The sequence below is a fragment of the Archocentrus centrarchus genome, chromosome 18 (assembly GCF_007364275.1).
Source record: "Archocentrus centrarchus isolate MPI-CPG fArcCen1 chromosome 18, fArcCen1, whole genome shotgun sequence".
Lineage (NCBI taxonomy): Eukaryota > Metazoa > Chordata > Actinopteri > Cichliformes > Cichlidae > Archocentrus > Archocentrus centrarchus.
In genome coordinates this window covers 2,439,064-2,465,641 of record NC_044363.1, presented here as the reverse complement: position 1 = coordinate 2,465,641, position 26,578 = coordinate 2,439,064, and the positions used below count along the sequence as shown (strand labels likewise).

Below are 26,578 nucleotides of genomic sequence, written 5' to 3'. Positions count from 1 at the left end.
AGCAGCAACAACTGCTAAAGCAGCAGCAGCAGATGACACAGCAGCAACAACTGCTAAAGCAGCAGCAGATGCAACAGCAGCAGACACCCCAGCTACCAAGGCTGCCAGTTGGGGTGCACCAGCCAGCAGTGCAGATGGGACAAGCTTTGCAGTCTCAAGTTTTTTCTGCTGCAAAGCCAGTTCCTCAGACGTCTCTCCTGCCGGGGGTCATCCCTATTCCTTCGGGTCTCTCTCCTCTAATGCCGAACCTGATGAACTTCCTGCGTATACCACAGCCCGCTTCCACCAGGCAGCTTCCAGCAAAGGTAGAGGTATCAACGAGTATACCAGCGCCGGCCTTATTGCAGGACTATGCTGCAGCTTCACCTAGGATCTTTCCTCATACCTGCTCTCTGTGTAAAAAGGAATGTACTCAGTTAAAGGTAAGTGGAAGGTTGTTACGTGTGTTTGTCTTTATGTAGGGCTTTGTTGGGGTTTTAGTTTCTATCATTTTTTATTTCATTGATTTAATTATAATTTGATTTGATTTGCCTGTTGCAGGTGTATTTTTAAAATAGCTCCATGGATGATACTTTGAAGTTTATTTGGTTTGGCTTATTCTTTTAATGGATCAGTAATTACTGCATAATGACTGTGGGAAGACTACCATCTTGGATTGCAAACTTCTGGTGAAATTGTCAGATTCAGATTTATCTGGAGCTCAATATTCGGTACCAAAATGTCTTGCGGATTACAGTGCAGACTTAAGTTAACTTAACCCAAATTGAAGCCAACATCTGAGGCATTTGCTGAAAATGGAACCAAAACCTTTGACGATGTGAGGAAGGGGAACCTATAAGTCTGAAGAACTTGTGTCAGAGAGTGATGGAAGATGGCTGTTTCCCTTTCTTTGTTCTCTGGCTGCTGTCCGACATTACATATTCAGATTTACTTTTGGTGGTGAATGTAAAATTTCCCCTTTCTGTCTGTTGTTGTTGGAGTTGAGAGTAGTGCGTTCTGTTCTAAATTGCATTATTAATCTTAAAAATAGGCACCTTTTGTATGTGTGTGTGTGTGTGTGTGTGTGTAATACCGGCTGCTTTTATTCACCCATATCCCCTTTTTAAGGAAGTGTTTCTGTGTCCCTAAAGCCAACAGGATTTACTACCACAAACAGAAGCACTCATCACACCCATTTATGAACCACACAAGCACCAGATTTATTTTGGTTTGTTGTTCAGTATCTTTCTTTATGGATCTTCCTTCCTTTGGTGCACCACATTTTGCATTTAGGCACCTTGAGAAAGACCCACCGGCTTCTTCCTCTGTCCCATTTAAACATCTTCCTGGCCCTACTCCAAGCGTGATCCTCTTAGGTTGTGTGTTTTTGTCCTGATCCAAACCTGCCCTCTGAGACGACCCTCACGGAACCTCTAGAAATTTCGATGCCACAAGAAGAGCCTGACAACCCAGAATCCAGAGCCTAAGAGGACCGTTTTCTTTTTGGTGTTTGTTACCAGATATTTGACTCGTGTTTCTTATATTTTATAAAGATGACTTGTTATCCCTTAAATTCAAGCTGTCAGATGTCATTATATATACCGTATTTTTCGGACTATAAGCCGCTACTTTTTTCCCACGTTTTGAACCATGCGGCTTATAGCCCGGTGCGGCGTTTCTGTGGATTTTTCTTTAACCACCAGGGGGCTCTTTAGCAGGATATGAATCATGGGACGTCAAAGTTGGAAATCAAAGAAGAAAGCGCCAACAAGTGCTAGCAGCAGGCACAAAAGAGATTTTTTTCAAACTCCCTCATCATGGAAACCACAAAAAGAACTTCCTATGATGCCGCTTTTAAGTTGAGGGCTATCGACCTGGCACTACAGGAGGGAAATAGAGCCGCTGCACGTAAGCTCGGCGTGAACGAATCAATGGTGAATTGACTTGTTATAACTCAAATTTGGGGTTGTCTGTCCCCCTCTGCTGAGTGCCGAGTAATTGTGGAAAACCGAGAGCGGCGGAGATACCAGCGGCTTATAGCCCGGTGCGGCTTATATATGTACGTTTCCAGTTTTTTCCAAAAAATTTGTAGGTGCGGCTTATAGTATGGTGCGCTCTATAGTCCGGAAAATACGGTAGATAGTGGTATAATGCGCATTTTCATGCCTATTTCTTACCGCTTTTTGGCTCATGAATATTTCTAAGCACAATCAGCCTGTTGCCTTAATAAATTTTGCTTTTAGCGAAAAACAAATCGTGAATATTTAAAGACTGTTATTTTAAGGCTGCTGTGATGTTTAGCTTCATTTGTCAGTCAGTGATGTCAGTGACAAATGTTTCAGCTGAGTGATTCAAGCCGATGACTCTTCTGATAAGTGAGGACTGACTAAATGTTTTTTTCTTTTCTAACTACTAGGATTGGCTCTTCCACCAGAATACCAACCTTCACATCGAGAACTGCAAACTCCTCCGAAAGCGGTCAATGTTTTCTTCTTTGTACTTTTTCTAAGATGTCGTAATTATGAACCGATATCTTTGAAGAGGCATGACCATAGTTGTGTCAAAATACTGTTGGATTTGTAATGCTATAACAGCTTCCTTAGAAGTGTTCATGTGTACTTTGTAATGTGACTTCTTTAGCATGTCTGTAGCCCATTTACTGTTCTGTGTGTGCATTTCATAACTTACTGATCTGCATAATTTTCCTTTAGCCATCTTCCCTAAACCCAAATTGTTGAACGGCTGGGGAAATTTGAGTTCTTTAACAATAACAATTTTTAAGGAAACTATAAATAAAGTCTGACATACAAAATCTGACAAAGATTTTACCTCTTTACCTTTCCATAGATACCCAGAGTGGGACGGTGAAATAACATCACTGTCAGGGTAAGTATCATCTTAAGCCATCAGGCAAATAAAAACCACAGCAGCATTGCAGGGTTCCTTTCATTTATCTGTGCCTTTATTTTTCAATGTACTTGTCAGTGCTTCAGGTACTGATGCCAAGCCTTCGCCCTTAACTTCTTCCGAGACTTCCCAGCAGAAAACCAGACATGAGAGTCGTTCCCGTTCCCAATCGCGCAGCCCCCACTGCCATCTTGACTCAGTCCGAAGGAAGGACAAACGAAGCAGTCGTTCCCACTCCCACAGCCCACGCCGCAGGGACAGATGGAATAGTCGTTCCCGCAGTCGTTCCCGTAGCTCACGCCGCCACCGTGACTCGGAGCGTAGGAAGGACAGACGAAGCAGTCATTCCCGTTCTCGATCGCATACTCCCCGAAGGGAGAGACACAGAGGCCGATCACGATCTCCGTACAGCTCCAGACATAATCGCAGGTCTGTCAAACACACATTTTGAGACCTAAGATAGACCAAGCAAGGAGATTCAACTCACCAATGAATTGTTAAATGACAAAATAGATTCTTATATATTTTAAAAGGCTTACTTGATTTCACTATTTATCTTTTATCCTCGCTGGATGCGTGCTTTGAGATACTGTCAGTTTTGAGACATTATTTGCTCTGTACTTTGTTCAGGTCTCGGTCTCGTTCTGACTCCTTACGTTACGACCGTCCTACCTCTTCCCGTTATCAATCACGCTCAAGGAGCCGTGAGAGGCGATCCTTGCCGAGGAGAAGAGATGAGAAACAGTTATCACCAAGGAGGAGGGATGACAGACGTTCGTCACCGAAGAGAAGCCGTGAGACAAGATCATCAACAGAGAGGTCATCCCCTAAACAAAAGAAGTCGAGCGATGCAGAGAGACTGGCAAAGAAACTGCTGGAGACATCAGGTTTGAAAATGGCAAACACCTTATATACTCAAAGATGTCACATTAGTTGTTTTGAGATCCAAGTTATATTTACTTGTCAAACCAAAAAAAGTCCAGGTTACTCTTGTAAAAGATAAATGAAGCCACCAGGGATTTCCTTATAGTTTGTCACTATTTTTCTACCATTATAAAAAGCTCAGACAGTAGAAGCGTTTTGAGACTTTGCTCTCACCAAAGTATGAATCCTTTTTTTTAAAAAATTTATTTATTTTTTTTTTTTTGCTTCTTTGGCCTTCTAGCTCTCCAGTCTCTGTCAAAACAGTCTGACCTGGAGGCTGTCGTTAAAACTCTGGCTCCTGCTCTACTGGATGAGCTAGCCAAGATGAGGTCATCACCACCATCATCGTCCTCCCATTTTGCTTCTCCAGAATCAAGTAAAGGGAAGTCTAGCACAGAGAAGAGCAAGCCAAGTTCTACCACAAATCCAAAGGTGTTGTGGCTCTTCTTCACAAACGTAATGTTTTGATCAGTGACAGATGAGACATCAAAAGCAGGATTGATGTCTCAGCACACATTTAGAATCTTTCTTATGAGCAGACACCTTCATTCGAGTTGTCACGATCGGGTTAAAATTTGGTTTAAGTTCATATTTTTCTTTCTGTTTCTCAACAGGTCGGTAAATCTTCCCCTCCAACCATGGTAAAGCTACAGGGGATTGACAGTACTCTCACACATGCTGACGTGATCTCTGCTATGGAGCAATTTGGAAAAACCAAGTCAGTCGTTTTGTTTAGGGCCAGAGAAGAGGTATGTACACTGAACAAGTGAAGAGTGTCCATAAAGAAATAACAACTTAATGCTTGGTCGGTGTAACAATTTCTGTTATACAAGGGTATGTAGATTTTCAAATTAAAAACATGCATACAGAAATGCAGTATTGAGATGTTGTAATCTAGTGCACAACACCACCACTAGACTGCAGTCTGGCTCATTCAAAAAGGTCACTGGGCCCCTTAAGCTAAGTTCCGCTGATATGCGCCATCATTGCAGAGTTCCAAACCTCCTCGCATTAACATTTGCACAGAAAACTGTGTGCCAGGAGGTTGGCATGGGTTTCCATGGCCGAGCACTGTAATGTGTAGGTAGCTGAGTACTTTTGTCCTCACTCAAAAAACGCAGAACAAATAGAAATGTTGGGGCTAAGGGTCCTGTTCTAGTATGCAATAAGTTCACTGATCCACTCCGGCACCTAGATAAAAATTTCTGTTGTAACCTCACAATCCCATGGCTACTTTGACATACACTGAAGCTTTAAATCAGATATCAGGAACACTGCCCAAGCCTTGTGTTTTTTGTTTTGCTCTGTTGCATTATGCTTTTTTTTTTTTTTCCCCTCTGTATGTACATGATTGTACTGAAAAGATCCTCGGGATTGCGTTGGTTGCTTGCAGGTTGCCATGGTTGCCTGTACTTGCAAGATGCCAACTTGTTTACATATATTTGCCAGCTACTGTCTGGTGCTCACGTCTGATGCTTAGTGTGTGAGCACCGTCCTGGCATGTAGTAATCCAAACTAATGTATGTTTGTGTTTGTGCATGTGCAGGCAATTGTGTGTTTCGAGAAACAGGAAGATGCTGAGAAACTGAGGAGTTTAAAGAATTTTGACATAAAAGAAGTAGCTGTCAGTGTTATTAGTGAAAAGGTATTTAACACTTTTCTGTTTTTCATTGAGAAATATATCTCTTAACATTGCTACTGTGTTATGGTCACACTGTCAATAAATTCGATTAATCCAAATTAAATTGTTATTTACAGGAAAGTGTGTCCAAGAAAACCACAAAAAGCAAACTTGAAACTAAAGCAAAAGTCTCAGTGGTGGCACCTAAAGATACAGCCAAGGCTAATAAATTGCCAAACAAGACTGTTGAACCAATTAAAAGCACTGGAGTTGACAGTGGGGCAAAAGTATTGGCTTCCAAGGCAGAAAAGGCTTCAACTACCGGGAAATCTAAAACACAGGCAGATAGCTTGGCTGCTGCAGGAACTGTGAGAAAGCCCATGGAAGTTGGAAATTCTGCTGAAGGCATAGATAATCAGGCTTTATCAACTATGTCTAGTGAAAATCAACTACCAACTAGTACAGCTGAGACCAAGACAGATATATCACCACCAAAACCTCGTACTGATCCACCTCAGAAACGACAAACTTCTATCAAAAGTCCAGAAACCTCGCTCAAAGCTTCATCACAAACCAAGCGGAGTCCAGAGTCTACTGTACAAGAACAAACACAACAGCAGACTGGTAAGTGGACAGAAAACAATGTTATTTGTGGTGTGAGTATCTTTGCCAGTGGCATGGTGGATGTTGGCCTGAATCAAAAGCTAGAGATTTGCTGTGTCCACAATAATGCAGGAACATGTGTGAAGAGAAATGTTTTCAAATTTTTATTTAAACTTGCATCCTATCAGAAATACCACTGTTTAACTTAATTAATTGTCCTCCACTGAAGGTTCTCTGACTGCCGTGAAGACCCGAAAGGGCAAGAAGACCAAAGTCTTGTCTGACCTGACATTTGGGGAGCGGATACAAGAGCAGCTCCGTCCAGAAAGAATCCGTAAGAAATCAAAAAAATCGGCATGTGGATCAAAGATTTCTCAGTGTGTCCAAACTGGTACTGTACATTTTTTTTATTTGACAGTCTTGCTCTTTTGTCTCTGACTCTGTTTAACAGGTTGTCTCAAGACAGTCAGACTCCCTGATTCAAAGGTAACTTAAAAAACAAACATTTTAAGCATTTTAAGTATCCAAGTGTTTAAATGTTGGCCTATGATAGCTAAATTTGTTTATAAAAAAAAAAAAAAATATATATATATATATATATCATTGTCAGATGATGCTCAAATAGGACTAAATGTAGGAAAATGGCTTTGATTTCTTGTAGAGTTTAATATTGCACTTGGGATGTTGCATTACCAGAAACACGGTAGCTTTGAGTGTTTTGGAACTGAAGAAGCCTCTTGGAGCTGAAATGTTCTCACAAACCTAAAGGAGTCCATTCTTTTAAAGGAGCCTTCTTTTTAAGCACTCAAAACTACTATGTAAATAGCATTTCCTCCCTTGATCTGAAAAGAAGAAGGTTAGCACTGTTTGCATATTTCCTTTTTGTGACTCATCACCCCTTTGGAATCTGTCTAGAATCTGCCTTCCATATCCGACTTTCTTATCAGTGAATCAGGGCAGAGCTATCATGGCAGCTGCACCTGTCACCATCTTCCACATGTAGTTTCAGTGCTAAAAAAAAAAAAGCACTGTAGTGTTTCCATAATTTTGGTACTTTTAAAAATGCATTGCTTTTTTTTTTAGACATCATAAAGTATTTAACTTTTTCATTTTTATTAGCATCCTCACACTAGATATATACATTGGGAGGATATTGTTGTCATACCGTCCTGAGGTTTTACCTTTTCCAGTCTTAGACTCCAAAACCACAAGGAGTTGAGCCATAAATTTTGACGTGTGTGCTTTACTCTTCAAATATGCACAACACTATATTAATATTCCTGGATGTTTAGTACCCTTTGTATACTTTTGGCTGTATTTATCTGAAGTAGAGAGTAAACAACATGGAGAATTTCAGGCTGCTAGTGCTATGATGATATATGCAGCCTTTTTTGTCACTGATTGGCTTAGCGTGAACTCACCTAAAACTTTACTCTTAACTTCTTTTCTTTTGCCCAGCTTATTTCACTTGATTACAAGGTGCTATTAATAAGCAACCTTCCAGAGTATCATGATGGCCGTTACACCGAGGAGGACATCGTCGATCTGCTCATCCAACATGGATTTGAATATTGCGACGACACAATCTATGTTGTACCACAGACCCGCATGGTAGGCATCTAATTATGACTTATTACCCTCATTTTAATGAGAATCTAAATGTGTTTTCTAAGTTAACACATTTTGTGAGATATATTTTTCATGGGTGTCTGTCATCACAAGACTGAGTGTTGCAGCAGTAATCGTTGTTTTGTTGTTTGTTTTGTTTTTTTTTTTTCTTTTTCCGTCAGGCTTTTGCCCTCATGCCCACAGCAGTGGCAGCCAAAAAAATTGTGCTAGAATCAGAAAGGCATAGTTTTATTCTCTGTGGCTCTAAACTGCGACTGCAGGTTGATAAAGGCGACATTTTAATGACACCGGTAAGCACTGGCATTTTCAAATAATGCATTTTAGTTTGTTACACTCTTTACTTAAGCTGGTATATTTAAACAGACAGAATCTAAAGTGTATCTGCTCTAGTGATTTATAACGGTGTACTCTGCCTTTGTTTCAGATTGACTTTTATAAGTCACTGATGAAAAGGTTAAGTTTTGTAAGTAATGCAAACACACACACTTTATTCTATCGATTAAAGAAATCGGGATCCTGATCCTGATCGTACTTGAGTTTTTTCTGGTTGTTTTTAATGTTCACCTGGTTTTGTCAACGCAGCTGGTGACTGATAACGGAGCGAGAACAATCTACATCAGGAACATCTCACCAAGCCAGGCCCGGAATCTCAGAGAAGCTTTGAAAAAAATTGATTTTGTAAGAAACTACCTGCCTCTCCTTAACAAGGTATGAATGCTCACACCAACAATGACGTGTTTTAGTCTGTGAAAAGCTGTATTATATATGTATTTGTTACTTTATTGCTAACCACACACAAAAAATTATATATTAAATTTGTTCAAATTTGTGTGTTTGTGTGTGTGTGTGTGTGTGTGGGGTGGGGGTGGGGGTGGGGTGGGGTGGGGTGGGGCTGCAATCTGTACTTTGAAACACAGGTGGCATAACTGCTGTAGACTGTAGACATCAGCCCAAATGGCAAAAACCTTCATAAATCCATCCATGAATTTAAATAAGTAGACCAAGTGGTTCAGCTAGTTGTAGCATCCAAAACAAGATCATTAGCTGGATGAAAGCACAACTGGAAGACTATAAAGAAGGAAAGGAAATGAGACACTACTGACAAACTGTATGTTGAGTATGTCTCCAGTGTATCATTGAGCTGGGATTTCTAAATTATGAACCTACTGCACTCCACAATACAGCCCATAATGCATTCTTTTCATGTCTTTAGCACTTTTCAAATGTGCATAAGGTGGCATTTAAAATGCGTGGAATGAGTTTTATATTTCTTGTGTTTCAGGTGTTTATTGAGTTTGAGTCCCTTCGTGATGCTGATCGCCTTGGTGTTTGGTACAGCCTCTTAAAACAGGCCCCTGGCCATAAATTGTCAAGGCTGGAAATGCCACCAAGTGGATGCACATCTCTGCGTAAGTTTTTGCTGTATTTAGTTTAATACAGGGGATTTTCTTTAAATATGATTCCAGTGAAAATCAAATAAATGTGGGGGAAAAAAAGAGGTGGAGGTGTTAGAAGTTCATCTTGTAAGGAGTTTTTTTTTTTTTTTTTTAAACTTGCTCCCTTTGATCCCCTAGGTATCCTTTCCAGATACCTATGGGTTTACCTTTCAATTTCCATTCTCATTAATAACTCCTTTCTAGCGACCTGCTAGAAGCATGGCCTAAACTTCCACTGCTATGCAGATGATACCCAGCTTTACGTCACCACCAAAACCTCCCAGTCCTTCTTTTACTGCCTGTTGCACCTGGGTTTTCCTGAAGTTTCCTCAAAATTTTAAACATGATAGAGCTCATGGCTGTGACTTCTCACTAATGGATATGCCAACATTGACTGCGAATCTCCAGTGGTCCACCACCTTCTCCTAGCTCCACCCTCTGGACAACACATCACATCTGTCGCCTTCATTTTCCAATCCTTTATGAAACATTTATGAATGCCTTTTTCAGTTCTCCCCTGGACTATAGAAAGAGTAATGTTAAGTCCTAGGAAGGTTGCAACACATAAAAAAACTGCTGCTTTAACAACCACAATAAATGATGGCGACACATCCCCCCTGACTCATCCACCAACACTGATTCTCCCCACAAATTCTTTCAGGCTCTTTCGCCCCCAGTACCTCTCTGACCTTCTTCCTAGCCCCTCCAGAAATCATTTGTCCATCAGTGGTCCATTCCCTTCTGTTAGTGTGGGCCATGTGGAGCACCCAGGATCCTGCTTAAATGCACGGACCAAAGTCATGATTTAAAGTCCACTTTTTCAGACTGGCATTTGGTCTAACCCACTAAACTTGGGTATCTTGAAAGGTGGTTGCATAATTTAAAGGTATTATCATTTAGTATTCACGAGTACCATAAAATAATTCCATAATATAACTGGGTAATTATAAAGATTAAAACCCCATTTTGCATCACTTTTTTTCTCCTTTTCTTTCCACGTGAGTTTAAACAAAACTTCTTTTTGCTTGTGCAGCACCAAGACTGCCAGCCAACGCTTTGCCAGACTGCAAAGATGCTGTTGCTGGGGCAACTGTCCCAACAGCAGATGCTACCATCCCACAACGCAGCACTTCACCATACTGGATCACAATGACAACGAGTCCCTTTGTGTTCCCTACTGTGTCTCCTTGGTTCATCATCCCTGGTGAGAGAACATCTGAGAACTAAAAGGAACCTCCAAATATAAAATGCTGATTGTTACTGACCGTCTGTTTTTTACTTTTAGAGTATTTCACTGTTGGTGAACTGGATGACATTGAGGTGAGCGCATTTTTAGAAACCCAGGTTTCATTTTTTTTGAATGCCCCCCCCCCCCCCCCCCCCCCCCCCACACACACACACACACACACACACACACAAACAACAAACAACAAACCAGTATTTATCTAAATACCAACCTGGAAGCTACATTTCTTTCTTTCTGCTAAACTTTTTTTAAATTGATCTTCTGTGTGTGCTCAGTAATTTAAAAATAAATGTTGCAGAGTTGCTCTTCAAATAAGTGTATGTTGAACCTTGTGCCCTCTAGAAAGCTCAGCCTCGAGGTTCCACGTTCTCCACAATCATGTTGACCGGTTTGCCAGAAGGAAACTACACACACGAGGACGTCGCCAAGCTGGTGTCGCGTTATTTCCCTAATCAGGATCTTCAGACTCTGTACTACAATGTGATTGTTTTATCACTGCAGAGGAGGGTGAGGAGTAGATGCTGCAGGCTGATACAGAAAAACTTGCATGTGCAAATTTTATTTAACAACTAATATTGAGGGTTTCCTCAGCATTAAGTTTGTCCTTTCTTCCCTCCAGGCTTTCGTGTTTTTTAACAGCTGGGATGCATGCTGCGATTTTGCCCGAGATTACATCAAAAATCCGGTCAATGTCGGAGAGTGGACACTCAGAATCCACTTTGTGTTACAGGACATGCATCCTGGTTCCAGTGAGGTATGAAAACGGAGCAACTTGAACAAATAGTTCCTGCAAAACTGAATGCTTTGTCACAAAGATGAAAACCAGGAGTTTTAGCATATCTGAGGCATTAAAAGCTGCTTTTCCTTTGAATCCACCTCACAGTTCAGTCAAAGCTTTGCCTAAAATCATATTAAATGTGGTTTGTCACACATTAGAAAACTGCACTAATCAGAAAAATAGTTAGTTAATAATTATTTTACAAGAGCATCAATAATTAATTTAATGTACATTCATTTCTAATCTTTTCACAGGAGAGCATGTACAGAAGCATGATGAACTGGAGCAACGCTGTAAGTCTATAATCACTTGTGTGTCAAGTGAAACTAGCAGCTTTGGTCTCCCTGATCATTAATGCCAGCTGCTGGTTGTGTTTCAGCATGTTCCAGAGACAGTGCCTCTGGAGGAGCGGCTGCTGAGTGTGGAGGTCTTCGAGGTCGATGTGGATCTTCTCATGAGGATCATGGAAGTGGTGACGTCCATTGCTGCTTTTGTCAGATTCTTGCCGCTCAGCAACAGGGTATGCCTCCACAAACAGCTGATTTTTATTTCTTTTTTTTTTTTTTTTTTTTACACATCTGTAGGGCTTGTCATGCTATCTGTTGTTTTAAAATGCAGCGTGCTCCAAAATTCTTTCAGAAGGTATTAAGTCATAAATTTCACCTGCAAAGATGGTAATATTTGTTTAATTTACACTGATCAATAAAAGTAGAAGTCAGTTAAACTTAAGGGAATGTCAGAAAGCAGTGCGGGTCCACTTCAGCTGCTTTGACAGTTTGATCAGAAACATGCACACAAGTATCTTGCTGGAGGTCATTTTGTAGAGCTCTGGTAGTGCTGCTGCTGTTCCTGCTTCTACAGAGGAGCAGATACCGGTCCTTCTGCCCTGTCCAGATCCCTGCTCTTTTTGTAATGTCCTGTCTCCACACTGTGCGCTGGAAGACGCAGCAAATCATCTTGTGACTGCATATCCTTCCTGGAGGAGCTGGACTACTTGCGCAGCCTGAATGGGTGGCAGGTGCCATCTGATCAGCAGTGAAAACTAGAGAGAATTCAGTCAGGGAGGAGAAAGAGAGAGCAATGGCAACCACTTGAACCTGTTCTCACTTTCATTTATGCCAAAGCAGCCAAAAGTGTTTCATGATGGTTTCCTAATTGCCAGGTAATATAAGATAACCCAGGTAAACCTCAGGGATACTTTTATACTGTGATCATCAAGTGTTCCCTCAAGTTTTTTTGAACACTGTATTTATGTGTTAATTTATTTATCCAGTTTCATTTTAAGTTGACGCTGGAAAGAGGAAGAAGGAAGTTATAATATTGAGAAACTTGTTAAACAAGTCTGATAGAGCCTTTTTGTTTTTTTTAATACTGGTTGAGCAAATTTAAATATTGGGTTTACACTGATAAGCTGCCAACCTGAGGCTGGTAGAGACATATGGCCTGAAATGCAGCAAGCAGTCAACCAAGTGGTAATCTTCAAGCAGTTTATCTCTGGTTTTACTCACAGATGAGGCAGCAATAAGGTTTTCTTTTTTTAAACTTCTTGCTCATTTTTTTGTTGTTTTTGTTTCAATGAAAAACTGACAAAAATATGGAAGTGTGCCTGCACTAATTTTCTATTTGCAAGTGTAAAACCCAAAGCTCTTCAATTCTGGCTTCATATAGGACAAAAAAAGACACTCTGTCAGGATTTCTGTCATGTAACTTCCACAAATTGGGCCTGGAGCACACATTTTAGTACTACTTTACTCAAATATCATCAGGGACAAAACATTTTTATAACTTTTTTTGTAACTGATTTAATTACTTCCTCCTTTTTTTACACTTTCCCTCTGTTCCCGACTGTTTCCTCAGATATGCATTGAGATGGCTGAACCCAGTGGTGTAACACAGGTGGTGAAGAGCACTCTCACAAAGGACTATTTATCTTCTTGGTAAGTGTGTCCCTAAATAAGATGCAAGATAAAGGAGAAACTATAAAGTGTTCCCCCAAATTTTTTATTTTTTTAAGTGCTTTCATGTTTGTCTGACCCAGTACTTTGTTTCCTCTTCACAGGAGTAAAGTTGGACGTATTGAGTCGTGAGTATCTTTATTTGAAATTTTTTTTTTTTTCATGTTAAGAGACTCAGTGGTGCAGACATAACATTTAACAGTGTAATGATTGCTGTAACCCACTGTTATAGCAAACAGTTCTCAAAGACACGGAGAGGGAAAAACTGTGATTTACACATAAATTACTCTAGATTGGAAATTTGAGCTAGTATTTCATAGTTCACTGTTGTAAAGTGTTACATGGTGCCAACAAACTGCTTGTCATGGGAACCTACCACCTTTTCTGCTTTTAATTTCAGTTTGAAGAGCTTAAAACAGCGTCTACAAGACTCCAGTGAGATCACGAAAAACCTTGAACTGGGAACTGAGAGAGCCACAGAATCCACCGTTGCTCCTCAGGGAAGTGAGGATGTAAAGAAAGCAGCAGTGAAGGAAGATGGATCACCACCAACTTCAGTCACTGCTCCCGATAGAAACACCGTCCCAACTGTTTCTAGCTCCGCTCCTTCAGCCACAACCTTGGACAAGTCTGAAGCAAACAGCTCAGAACTTCCTCACATCGATGAAAACATTTTCAAGGCAATTAGAGTGGCGATTCATGAGCACAGGCAGAGTCGAGGAAGCAGGGCAAATAGCAAGGACAGAGAGGTAATAATGCCGGATGTTCAGTATAACTGTATTTTCCCAAAATTTGTAAGATAATGATAGTTTTATTTTGGAAATTACTTCTGAGCATTATATAGTAGTATACTGCTGACTGCTGCAGTAAAGTTGCAGAATGTGTGAATAAGTAATGCATAAATACACTGCTCAAAAGAGTACAGCATCATCAGATATTGATCTGGTCAGTTTCAGCTGCTTGGGTATTAATTAAATTAACAACAGCTGCACTAGAGGGGCAACAATGAGACAACTCCCAAACAGGAATGGGTTTTACAGGTGGAGGCCACTGACAGGTTTCTCTCCTCATCTTTTCTGACAGTTTTTTCATTAGTTTTGCATTTGGCTAGGGTCAGTATCACTACTGGTAGGCATACCTGTACTCTACAGAGGCTGCACAGGTAGTCCAACTCCTCCAACATGACACATCAATGTGTGGCGCTGCCAGAAGGTTTGCTGTGTCTCCCAGCACAGTCTCAACAGGATGGAGGAGATTCCAGGAGACAGACAGTTACTGTAGGAGAGCTGGACAGGGCTGTGGAAGGTCTTTAACCCATCAGCAGGACCAGTATCTGCCTCTTTATGCAAGGAGGGTCAGGATGAGTGCTACCAGAGCTACAAAATTACCTCCATCAGGCCACGGGTGTGAATCAGAAACAGACTTCATGAGGGAGGCCTGAGGTCCCGACGTCCTCTAGTGGGCCCTGTGCTCACTGGGTGGCACCCTGGAGCCTGACTGACATTTTTCATAGAAAAAGAGAATTGGCAGGTCTACTACTACTACGTTATGCTGCCTGTATCATTCAGCATGACCAGTTTGATGGTAGATCTAGTGGTGGTTTGGGGAGGCATATCCATGGAGGGAGACACAGACCTCTACAGGCTACAAGCTCTAACGGTACCCTGGCTGCCATTAGGTATTGGAATAAAATCCTTGGACCCATTGTCAGACACTGCGCTGGTGCAGTGGGTCCTGGAGTCCTCCTGGAAAGAAAGAGATGTTTGCCAAAATCAGAGTGAAATAACATGAAATTAATTCAAATTTGTCTTGTTTATCTTATTCATTTTTAGAGCAAAAGCAAGAGCCCTAGTAGGGTACAGGATGAAGACGCACCCAAAGAAAAGGTAAATTTTCATTTCCCCCCTCTAGGATGTCCCAACCCTTGTTGATGGCTTATTTAAAATACTAGTACATGCCCATGCTGCAGTACTATTTAGTCTTTTTGTGCTGTTGGCACACTGATTAATGCTATTTTGATTAACTGCCCCACTCTTTCTTCTTTTATGTGGCATTTTAATCTCACATACATATATATATATATATATATATATACATATATATATATATATATATGTATATGTATATATATATATGATATGCTATATTTATATAGATTTCATAACATTAAAATTTTATGTTTTTATAAGGCAGAGGTAGGGAACTCCAGGCCTCGAGAGCCGGTGTCCTGCAGGTTTTAGATGTGTCCCTGATCCAGCACACCTGAATCACATATAGAAGTCATTAGCAGGACTCTGGAGAACTTGACTGCAGACTGAGGAGGTAATTCAGTCATTTGAGTCAGGTGTGCTGGATCAGGGACACATCTAAAACCTGCAGGACACCGGCTCTCGAGGCCTGGAGTTCCCTACCCCTGTTATAAGGTGTTATAGGTAATTAATTACTAAAAACTGGCTCTTTTAGCCCATTGGTAGGTTGGCTAACAGAGATGACCTCATAATACTTGATATAGATAAGAGCCTTCAGGGACCTAAAATGTAGCTATGTGCCTTATCGTGTTGGATTAGTTCATGTACAGAAAGAAATTTGGTGACTCATAGTGAGATTTCTACATACAAAGAATCAGTACAGTATTAATAAGGTAATATTTGTTACACTTATTTCCCCGCCTCCCCTTCCACACAGGGTCAAGGTGATAATATAGAGAAGAACGTTTTTTCACACACCAAGCTTTTTCACGAGCAGGATTTCAACTTGGAGGACTTTGTCACTGTTGATGAAATTAACGATGGCACAACAGACGTGGACCCCGATGAGCAACTCTCCCCTTCAGCTAAGCAGACCTCCACAGAGATGAGAGAAGGACAAAGCTCAGATGTGTCTTCTGGCGTTGAATGGATCTCAACAAGATCCTCCAAAGACTCCAAGAGCTCAGCCTCTTCATCTTCCTCAACCAAGCCCACTGAAGCTTGTGTGAAAAGCAGTTCACCTTGTAGTTCAACCTCCTCACTGATAACAAGTAAAGACTCATCTGAATCCACCAAACCCACATCTTCTGTTAGTGTCAGTAAGACTGCTGTCTCCTCGGGTGAAAAAGCACAGCCTAGCAAGACGAACTCTCCAGACAAAACATTGAATTCTTCATCCTCAGGCTGTAGGGCCCGCTCAAAGATGGCATCAACAGCAACTGCTAAGGCAATAGAAGAGACTCACAAAGAATCAGAAACACCCACACAGAGTGCAGTGACAAAATCTGACCACAAAGTGTCAGCAAAGGACACATCTGCAGAAACTGCCAAGTCAAAGACAAATACGGAAATGTCATCAGAGAAACAACCATCTTCAGAGGGAGAAGGATTAGAGATGACAAGCCAAGCACAGAATCTGGAGACTGATTTTAAGGGTGACACACACAAAGAGTCAGAGAAAAGTAAAGGGGAAGACGGAGAAAAGAGTGACGGTGGTAAACCTATGGAGAAGGAGGATGGTGAAAAATACCAGATCCTTGATTCAATCGGCAAGCAAACAGATGAACAGATAGATGAAAACAGGAACAAAGATGGCAACACTGAAACCCAGTCACCAGGACCTGAGCAAAGCCAGAGATTGCATGAGGGAGGTAGCCATGCTTTGGACAGCATTGAGGTTGAAGGCTCAGAGGATTGCCATAAAATGGAAATGGATGCTTCTCTCCAGGTGTTAGACAGTGTTACTGAAGCTCAAGCAGCTACAGTCCAAGAGAGCAGTCATCGGGTCAAAGATGAAGGTTCCACAGAAAAGCAGCTGTCTGACGAGGGCAAGGTTCAAGATGATGATTCAGACAAACCTGCAGCTGATAAAAATGAAGGGTTAAATGTAAGCAGGAGCCAAAGCCCAAGGGCCAGTGGAGATGGAAAAGAACAAGATGACATTTTTTCTGAAGAATCACGTAAAGCTTCCAAATCATTTGGCCAAATCCCAAATAATAAGGATCAGCCTCTTGAAGACCAAGCAAACAAAGACATTTCGACCGATGGCAATGAACAGGAGGCCTGTGAGAGGTTGGATTCAGTTAATGATCAGACTGGGCGAGAAGAAGACAAGAAACTCGAAAGTCAGATCCAGCAAATAGCTAAAGCAGGCACTGAAACCACAGAAGAAGAGGAAGAAGCTTACCAGGTAATCGATTCTGTGGAATCTACCGAGACTGAGCCAGAGGCTGACAATAAGGAGAAAATAACCAAGAAATATGATCAAACAGCTAAACTAGCTGATAGACCAACAAGGAGGAGTGGGCCGAGAACCAGAACATCTAAAAGTGAAGAGAAGGAGAAATCACCAACGAAACAAGACAAAACGGTTAAAAAATATGAGACAAGAACAACAGAAAGCACTACACAAAAAGCCAAAAAGACTAACGAGGACACCGAGGAGATGGTTTTTAAGATAGTAGATTCTGTTGAAGATGAATTAATTCAAGAGGCGTCTACCACAGAAAGGTCTGGGAGAAGAAGGTCTGCCAGAGAAAACAAAGACGTTAAACAGACACCAGCTCGCACAGTTGCATCTACAAAACCTATCAGCGAGGAGGAACCAACATATATGATATTAGACTCAGTGGAGGACAAGGCTGCGGCAAATGAACCGACTATCACAACAAGATCAACCAGAGGAAGAAGGGAAATAGTAACTAAAGAAGATGTCTCGAAAAAAGACAAGACACCAACAAGGAGGAGGCCTACACCTGCCAGAGATTCACAGGAACCAAACAAGGAGATAGCTTCAAAGACAGATGAGAAAACGCCTGTGAAAGAAAGCACAGAAACACACAAGAGTGAGGAGAACGCCACATACAAAGTGTTAGACTTGGTGGAGGACGAGGTTGTTGGGGATAATCAGGCCAAAACTGTAGAAAAAAGAAGACGGGGAAGACCAAAGAAGGACACTAAAGCAACAAAAAAACAAGCTACCTTGAAGGATGCTGCACCTAATAAAGTGGCTGATGAAGAGGAGGCCATTTATCAGATTGTTGACTCTGTTGAGGATGAGATGGCTGACGATGAGCCTCCCAAAGACCGGAGTACAGAAGAGTCAACAATTTCTAAAGATGACAAAACCTCAGCACCACCAAAAAATGTTGATGAGGAGGAGGAAGAGCCAATGTATCAGATTGTAGATTCTCTTGAAGACGATCAAGTCCATGAAGAACCAACGAACGTGAAAGTGTCAGACAGGGAGACAGAGGAGGAAGAGGTGCCCACTGATAAAGAAGACGCACACTCATGTGGCGGCACAGCTGTGGAAGCGTCCAATCAAGTCCTGGGTGAAGAGGTGCATTTGGATCATGCAGCTGATAATATAGAGAAGGTTAGTGATGGTCTGTCTGCTGCAGAAGGGTCTTCTAAAAAAACAAAGGAGTCTCAAAGTGATCCTGCAGCACCAGAAGAAAAGAAAAAAGTGAAAACTTCCAAAAACAACGACACTACAGCTGCACGGCGTGCTCAGATGAAGCTAGATGAAGTGAGTGAGGAGGGCGACTATCCTGACGATGCAGCGGAGGAAGTAAAATTGAAAGAGCAAGGAGTCGGTGCTGAAGAGAAGCAACTCACTAGAGAGCGGGATGAGAGGACGACCAGGAAGAGTGAAGAGCGGGAGAACGAGCGAAGGAGTCAGAGCTGCAGCAGAGAGGGAAGGCTGAGGCAAGCGAAGGAGATTGTGCGGGTGAAAGTGGAGGAAGATGCACAGGAGTTGGTCACTCTGGATGAGGTGGGAGCAGATGAGCCTGGAGAGGAACGAGCAGTGGAGGGTGGGGACTTGGACAGGGAGATCGCGAAGGGAGAGCTGCAGGAGCTCGTCACTCTGGATGAGACTGTTGGAGAAGAGGAGGAAGGAAAAGCAAAGGAAAGCACCCTGGAGCCCCACCCACTAACAGAGGAGAGCCAGTCGGAGTCCTCAAACACGAAGGTGACGTTGAGATTCATTTGAGCCTTTTTGTTTCCTTTTGTAGTGATAACAAAAAAAAAAACCCTTGATGGTCGGGATTTCATGTCTTTGTTTTTAGACTTTGGTGACAGTCAAAGAAGCTGGTGATGAGGAGGGAAAGGTGGCTGAAGAGAAGACGTCAGGATCTGTTAAACGCAAACACGATGCTGAAACAGGTCCGTTTTATTCTAGCTTTGTGAAATGCAGCGTAGTTTTTATTGATCAGTGTTGATCCTTTAAAATATTTTGAAGTATCTTCAGGTCTTTAAAGGCTGTTCAAATACAGTTTTTTGTGTATTTGAGACAAATCAGTCTAAATAAAGAATCTAAAAGACTGTTTGATTGGGTGGAGATGGGTTACAGCTGATGGGTTGAGTAATTACGATATCTGCTAAACCTGCAATGTAAAGAGCAGAATGAAACGGAAATAAAGAGAACTGGCGACACTGCACAGCCCTGTTATAAAATGATGATGGGTGGTTGTGGCTCAGAGGGTACAGGGGGTTGTCAGAAGGTTGTTGTTCGATCCCTGGCTCCTTCACCTGTGTGTTCAAGGATGCTCAGGCAAGATACTGAACCCCTGAGTCGCCCGTCTATCAGAGTGTGAATGTGTGGACTTAAGGTTAAAAGTGATTAGGGGAAGAAAAAAAAACATAAATATGTGTATGAGCGAGGTTTGCCAAGTTGATTAGAGAAGCACTATAAAATACCATTTAATTTGATATATTTCGATGATATTTTACTGCCAGTATGAGCTGAAAACCTCTGATTTCTTATTTTAGAGGAGACTGGGAACTTTGTGATGGTGGACGAGGTGGGAGAGACCGAAGAGGAGGAAAAGGAGGCGGTAACTACCAGAACAAGAGGTCGACCCAGGAAGAGAACCAGGCAGACCCCTGGTAACGCAAACACAACTATTATCTGGCACACAGTTGTGTCAGAGCTCTGAAACACAAAGCTTAGTTAATCTGTTGTCTTCTCCTGCAGTGAGAAAATCCACTAGAGGGAAACAAGAGAGCCCAAAAAATGAGAGAAAAGAGGAAGAAAAACCAGAGTCACTTCCTCCAGCTTCTCTTAATTCCACTTCATCACTGGACAAACACTCGTTTGCACGGGCAAGTGACGGCCAGGTGGAGATCCAGAGGACAGAGGAGGAAGCAGCGAGACAGCCTGATGTCGCAGCCACGTCTGCTGAGCAGAGGCCAGAATCTGAGTGTCTTGATGACCAGACATCGGAAGAAGAGAAGGAAAGATTCAGCACAGCTGGCATTAAAGGTACAAAAAGCTGTTTCAGTGGAGCCACAGTAAACACCAGTGGCTGTAGTTCTTCACTCTGCTACACATATTCGGCCTGCAGGATGCCTGGTAGTTAGCACTTATTTGTTATTGTTCAGTGGTTAACAGCTTTGAGATGCAGTGCCACCACTGTGTGGTGGCAGTAGCATGTTACATCCTACCAGGAGCTGTTAAAAACAAAGCAAGATATACACTCATTGAGCACTTTATTAGGTACATCTTGTAAGTACAAGGTTGGATCCACGTTTGCCTTCAGAACTGCCTTAATGGTAAGCAACGGGACTCAGGTCAGCTGTGGTGTTTAAACTATGCTCATTTATTACTAAGAGGCCCAGTAAAGCCTTTTTTTTTCCAATCTTCTGTTGTCTAATATTGGTGAGTGTAAATTGTAGTCTCATTTTCCAGTTCTTAGCACTTGGAGTGGTCTTCTGCTGCTGTCGTCCATCTGATGCTCTTCTGCATATCTTGGTTGTAATGAGTAGATTTTGAGTTACTGTTGCCTTCCTATCAGCTCGAAGCAGTCTGGCCATTCTCCTCTGACATCAAGACATTTTCACCCAGAGAGCTGCTGTTCATTGCATATTTTCTCTGTAAACCCATCAGTCACCAAAAACCATGCCACATTCAAAGTCACTTAAATCACAGTTCTTCCCCATTCTGATGATCGGTTTGAACTTCAGCAGGTCGTTGTTATCATGCCTCCATGTCTGAGTGCGCTGAGTTGCTGCCATGAAACTGGTTGTATTGGAGATAACTGGAGATATTTGTGCAAATAAGCAGTTGAGCAGTGTACCTAATAAAGTGGCTTACAAGAATATGTTTTGATAAAAGAAATAGTCACGTGAACTTTAAAATTTAAATTTTAAATACAATTTTAAAAGAATTTTTTAAAGAATTTTTCTAATTTAATTTAAAAACTGGGTCTTGCCGTGCCGTAGCAGCACATTTATGATTGTCACAGAATCATCAGCTGGTCGTGTCAGGATCTTGGTGATTAATTGGTTGCTCTTTCTTCTTTTTAGTCGTTGGTAAACGCAGGATGGAGCTCATCGGATCTGAAGCAAAGCGCTCTCGCTCACAGTCTCCGTGTGTTGCAGCAGACTTCAAACTGCCTCCGTTCAACCCCAGCAGCCCCCTCGGTGAGACACGCACACCCGTAATTAAAACGGTGTTTGATTGAAGTTGTGTTGTTAATCTTTCTGTTTCTGCTCCTCTTCAGGTCAGGAGTTTGTGGTCCCTAAATCTGGGTTTTTTTGTAACCTCTGCTCTGTTTTCTACCTGAATGAGACCACTGCCAAGGAGCGCCACTGCAGCAGCCAGAAACACTACGACAACCTGCAGGTACATACACATGCACACACGCACACAAAATCACAAACTTGGCTTTTGTTTTCTCACACTTCTTTCTTTTTTCCCCAGAAATATTATGAGAAGCTTAAGAAGCTTCAACAGAACACTTCATCTCAGATTTGTCAAGGCTCTCTTTCTGAGTGATGGACCAGAAACTAAACCGTCTGGCACCTTTTGTCATGTAAATTATACGTCTTCATTCATGAAATGTCTTCCAACATCTCAGTTAATGCCCTGTTTTTGTTTATACAGGCAGATGGAGAGTGCTGTTTTACTCTTGACTTTTGTGTTATCTGTTAGCATCTCTTTTATGTGAAAATATTGATTATCCACATGTAAATCTTATGGTCCTCATTAATTAAGGATGTAGTAAAACCATGAGGTAGATGGAAGATGTTGATAATTAACTGAACTATTAAATCTTTTTTTGATCACTCAGATCTTTGGCTTCAGTTCCTTTTAAAAAAAAAAAAAAAAGGGTCCAGTATTATTTTTGCTGTGTTCTGTTAAAACATCAATTAAAACCTGTGTGCCGCTCATTTTCCAGACTCACTGGCAGGAAGTCCTGAATTCAGTCAAAAACCACGAGGTCAAAGTGAGCTCTCTGTATATGAAACATTTGAGAGATTTTATTTATTTATTTTTACACCTGTCTTATCCGGTTGCTTAAGCAAGCAAAATTATTGTCTGCGTGCTATGTTGTGCCAAGAGGAGTTTGTATTGTAGGCTCCTCTTGTTAGTTTTTCTTTTATTTTCTTTATTTGTTTCTTTATTTACAAGTTTAAGTGGCTTTGCTGCTGTAACAAAATACAAAAAAACACAACAAATGGCACCTGAAAGAGAAGCATACAACAAACACATACTCTTGTTCTGTTGCTTGTGTGCGTACCTGTGTGTGCATGTGCATTTGTCATTGAACATATTTGATAAAGAGTGTGAGAAGCCGCAACGACCCCTGGAGCCAGAGACAGAGAGAGACTCAGGAAATGCAGGCCGCCTGTGGCCCCCCCGAGCTCTGAAGACCCGAGACCACACATCCCAATGACAGCCGTGTGCCCAAGCCCAGAGAAGGAGGAGGGAGGTCTCAGCCGGAGTTCCCGCGGCCAAAGGGCAAGACCCCCAGAGAACCAGTTATGATGGGCAGCCAGCCCCGCCAAAGGCTGGCCATCCCTGCACGAGGAGGGAGGGGAGGACCCCAGGCACCCAAGAAATGCTGAGCAGAGCCCCCTCCCTGGAAAGGACATATCTGAAAGAACATATTTTGGATGTGTACCTTGTCCTCTTACAGTCTTGGACTCTGTCATTCAGGCCCATAAGGAGCAGTAATGAAGACCATGAATCCAGTAGTTATAGTGAAATTCCTTATCAGAGGAGCACACAAATGATTTAAAAAAACAGCCAATGACATTACTGGCATTATAAGAGAATTTACTCTCATCTAGATATTAATGGCTGCTTGGTGAGCAGGGTTATTATAGTTAATGAAAACGAACGAAATAACGAAAACTGGAAAAAACATTGTCATTAACTGAAATAAATAAAAACTAAAATTAAAAGGAAAAATAACTAACCAAAACTGTATTGTGAGTTTAAAAAAACTAACTAAAATTATAGATAAAATGACCTACCTTTTCTTGTTCATTTTATTTAAAAGCCTTGCGGATTGATCATTTTCGACACACGGGGAGCGACGTCGCTCGCTCTCCATTCATTTCCTATGGAGCTGGTGCGATGAGGCAACAATCGCTTGCCCTCCTCCAGCTAAGCGACCGGCGACATTCGTGCATGTGAAATTTCGAGCTGGTACCCGTAGACGCGCACACGCGACCAGGCGACGCGACACAACAAAGTTGAAAAATGTTCTACTTTTGTCGCTGTCGCGTGGCACTAAACCAATCAGCGAGAGTTTCATTGACTGACCAATGAGCGGATAGTATGCTACACGCTGCAGTCTGCAACCACTTTCAGCACGAAGGAAAGCATCGTTTTATGTTTGACTTTCCTGTAGTATGACACTTCACGCAGTGATTATCGAGTTATACATAAAAGGCAGCCGTATGGGAACGTGTTGGCACAAGACTAACGTTAAACAGACGGATAGAGAGGACTTTTGTGCTAATATAGGATGAACCCAAGGTTGTCTTTTTCTTTTGTAGAGGAGACTTAACAGCAAGATTTGTCAGTTCCAATAAAAATCTTCTGACTCCTCATCTTTATTGCCGTGTCTGACACGGACTGCTTTGAAAATGACTAAATCCCTCCAGTTTCATAACCAATCACATTTCTTGGATCTGAGTGACGTGAGAGCGCGATTCGCAATGCTGCCGTCGCTATCGCGTCCCGTGTGTTCGGCTTCACCCCAGTGGCGATGCGACCCATTTGTCGCTGTCGTTTGTCGCTCCCGTGTGTCGAGCCCTAAGCTGGGAGCGCCGTCGGGCAGCTGTGTGCGCGCGTGCGAGCACACAGCAGCTCACCGCGCTGGTCCTCAAGGTAATGGCAGCGGTCTGCCGAGAAAGCGGCAGAGTCCCATATGGAGTTTCTTTTAGTCCAATAATACAGATAGAAGAGTGTCTTGTTGTGAATGATGAAAAATGTATGGAACACGTCTCAGTGAGGAAAAAACACCAACATCAAAGTCCACCTGAGAACCGCACACAAGGCAGCTACAGAAACCGCTCTGAACCGACGTAATCTGGCGTTCACCTCCGGAGAAATGTGACTACTCGTTGCTGCCACGCAGCCGTTACGTTGTGATGAACCTGTTCCGTCCTTGTGCGTTTCCGGCCACTTTATCAGTGAGAGAATAACAATCAGGAACAATCAATACAAGGACTCACAAATGTCAGCAAATTCCTGAAGGGAGCTGCTAAAACTGTTGGAATGGACGTGAGGGAATGAAGAAAGTGAAAAAACAGGGACAAATATGTTTGCATCCAAAAAACTGAGCACAAAGAGCAAGGACCAAAAGAAGTCCCAGCCGGCACCGCATATAAAACACCAGCATATAAAACACCAGCACACGACCGTAAGGTAATGAACACACACAATCCAGCTACACAAGCAGAAATGCGACATGAGGTCGGCCACATATCGAGCATCTAACTAAGCTAGCTCCAAAACAGAAGCTGTTGTTAATCTACTGCACTGATACTGGAGTTTATTGGGAGTTTATTGTAGAATTTATTGAGTTTGGGAGTTCATGTTTTTCTTTGTTTCTCCCTGTTGATGTTCACGTGTGTCCTTAATATTACACACATTTAGCACGTAGTGCTTCTGTCTTGTGAACAGTTGGTTGTTGAATATATTTCTTTACAGTATCTTTTGTTGAGTTTTTATTACACAAAAGTCACTCTTGTACCTTGAATCTTGCACCTGAAAAAGTATGAAAAACTAAAACTAATACTGAAACTAACGAAACTAAACTAAAACTAAGCAATAAACCAAAAATAAAAACTAATAAAAATGAGCAAAACCACTCTGAAAACTAATTAAAACTAACTGAATTAGAGAAAAAAAAAGGAAAAACTAACTAAAACTAAACAATAATGTACTATTATAACCCTGTTGGTGAGGATCACCTTTGATCTCTAACAGAAATCAGTCATGATTCAACTGCTGCTACCAAGGGAGACACTACAGGAAAAACATGTCCACCACCTGATGGATTACTGACTACCTGACAGGCTGTTGTATGGGAGTCTACTCTCTCTGATTTTGTGACATGCAGTACAGGAGATCAACAGGGGACTATGCTGTCTCCATTCTTGTTCACCTTGTATGCCTCAGGCTTTCAGTCCACCTTAAGAAAATACTCTAATGATTCTGCAGTGGTTGGCTGTGGTAGGGAGGAAGAGGACAGCATAGGGGATGATTTTATGGAGTGGTCTCGGAGGAATTATCTGCTTCTGAATTTAAATAAGACCAAATAGTGACTGACTTAATAAAGCTGTAGGACCTTACTTTATGTATCACTGTGTAAAAATACTGTCATCAGAAACTAAATCTAATCATTAATTTAGTCTTTAGACATACAAGGTGCCTGTCAAAAGTTTCTATACTGACTATTTAGAACAGCATTATTCCTCACTTTTTCCTTATATACAGTTGTTACAGAAAGTATTCAGACCCCTTTAAATTTTTCACTCTTTGTTTCATTGCAGCCATTTGCTAAAAACAAAAAAGTTCCTTTTATTACTCATTAATGTACACTTGTCACCCAATCTTGACAGAAAAAAACAGAAATGTAGACATTTTTACAAATTTATTAAAAAAGAAAAATTGAAATATCACATGGTCATAAGTATTCAGACCCTTTGCTGTGACACTCATATTTAACTCACATGCTGTCCATTTCTTCTGATCCTCCTTGAGATTGTTCTACTCCTTCATTGGAGCCCAGCTGTGTTTAATTAAACTGATTGGACTTGATTAGGAAAGGCACACACCTGTCTATATAAGACCTCACAGTGCATGTCATAAGATAAGATAAGATAAGATAGTGTTTATTTGTCACATGCACAGTTATACACAGTACAATGCACAGTGAAATGTATTTTGTACCTGCAACCATATATACACACACATATAAATAAGAAGAATAAAAATAAAAAAGTAATTCACACTATACACTATACTCTATATACTATACACTATACACACTTTTTAAATTATAATATTTACATTGTGCAATAATGGTCCAGTTAGGGCTCAGAGTTGAGCAGACGGATGGCTTGTGGGTAAAAACTCTTCTTCAACCTTTCAGTCTTAGCCCTCAGGCAGCGGTAATGCCGGCCTGATGGGAGCAGGGAGAAGAGAGAGTGTCTGGGGTGGCTGGGCTGTTTTAGGATCTTCATGGCCCTCAGCCTGCACTGCTTGGTGTAAATGTCCTGCAGG

The 26,578-nt window shown here is 41.6% G+C and overlaps 1 protein-coding gene across 1 annotated transcript; it reads left to right on the top strand.

The window, feature by feature from the left end:
- Window positions 1-39: 39 nt before the first annotated feature.
- LOC115796968 (zinc finger protein 638-like) lies at window positions 40-22,119 on the top strand. Its single transcript, XM_030753462.1, has 33 exons — window positions 40-422; window positions 2,396-2,457; window positions 2,827-2,865; window positions 2,965-3,315; window positions 3,517-3,773; window positions 4,052-4,242; window positions 4,425-4,559; window positions 5,357-5,455; window positions 5,569-6,055; window positions 6,264-6,368; window positions 6,486-6,520; window positions 7,493-7,645; window positions 7,825-7,953; window positions 8,088-8,126; window positions 8,246-8,371; window positions 8,946-9,072; window positions 10,133-10,303; window positions 10,385-10,419; window positions 10,688-10,852; window positions 10,965-11,099; window positions 11,378-11,416; window positions 11,503-11,643; window positions 12,981-13,060; window positions 13,183-13,206; window positions 13,479-13,827; window positions 14,911-14,964; window positions 15,764-19,021; window positions 19,119-19,215; window positions 19,822-19,938; window positions 20,027-20,314; window positions 21,358-21,474; window positions 21,555-21,676; window positions 21,755-22,119. Exons 1-33 carry the CDS (start codon window positions 69-71, stop codon window positions 21,827-21,829), a joined length of 7,956 nt encoding a protein of 2,651 aa, XP_030609322.1. The 5' UTR covers window positions 40-68; the 3' UTR covers window positions 21,830-22,119.
- Window positions 22,120-26,578: the final 4,459 nt, after the last annotated feature.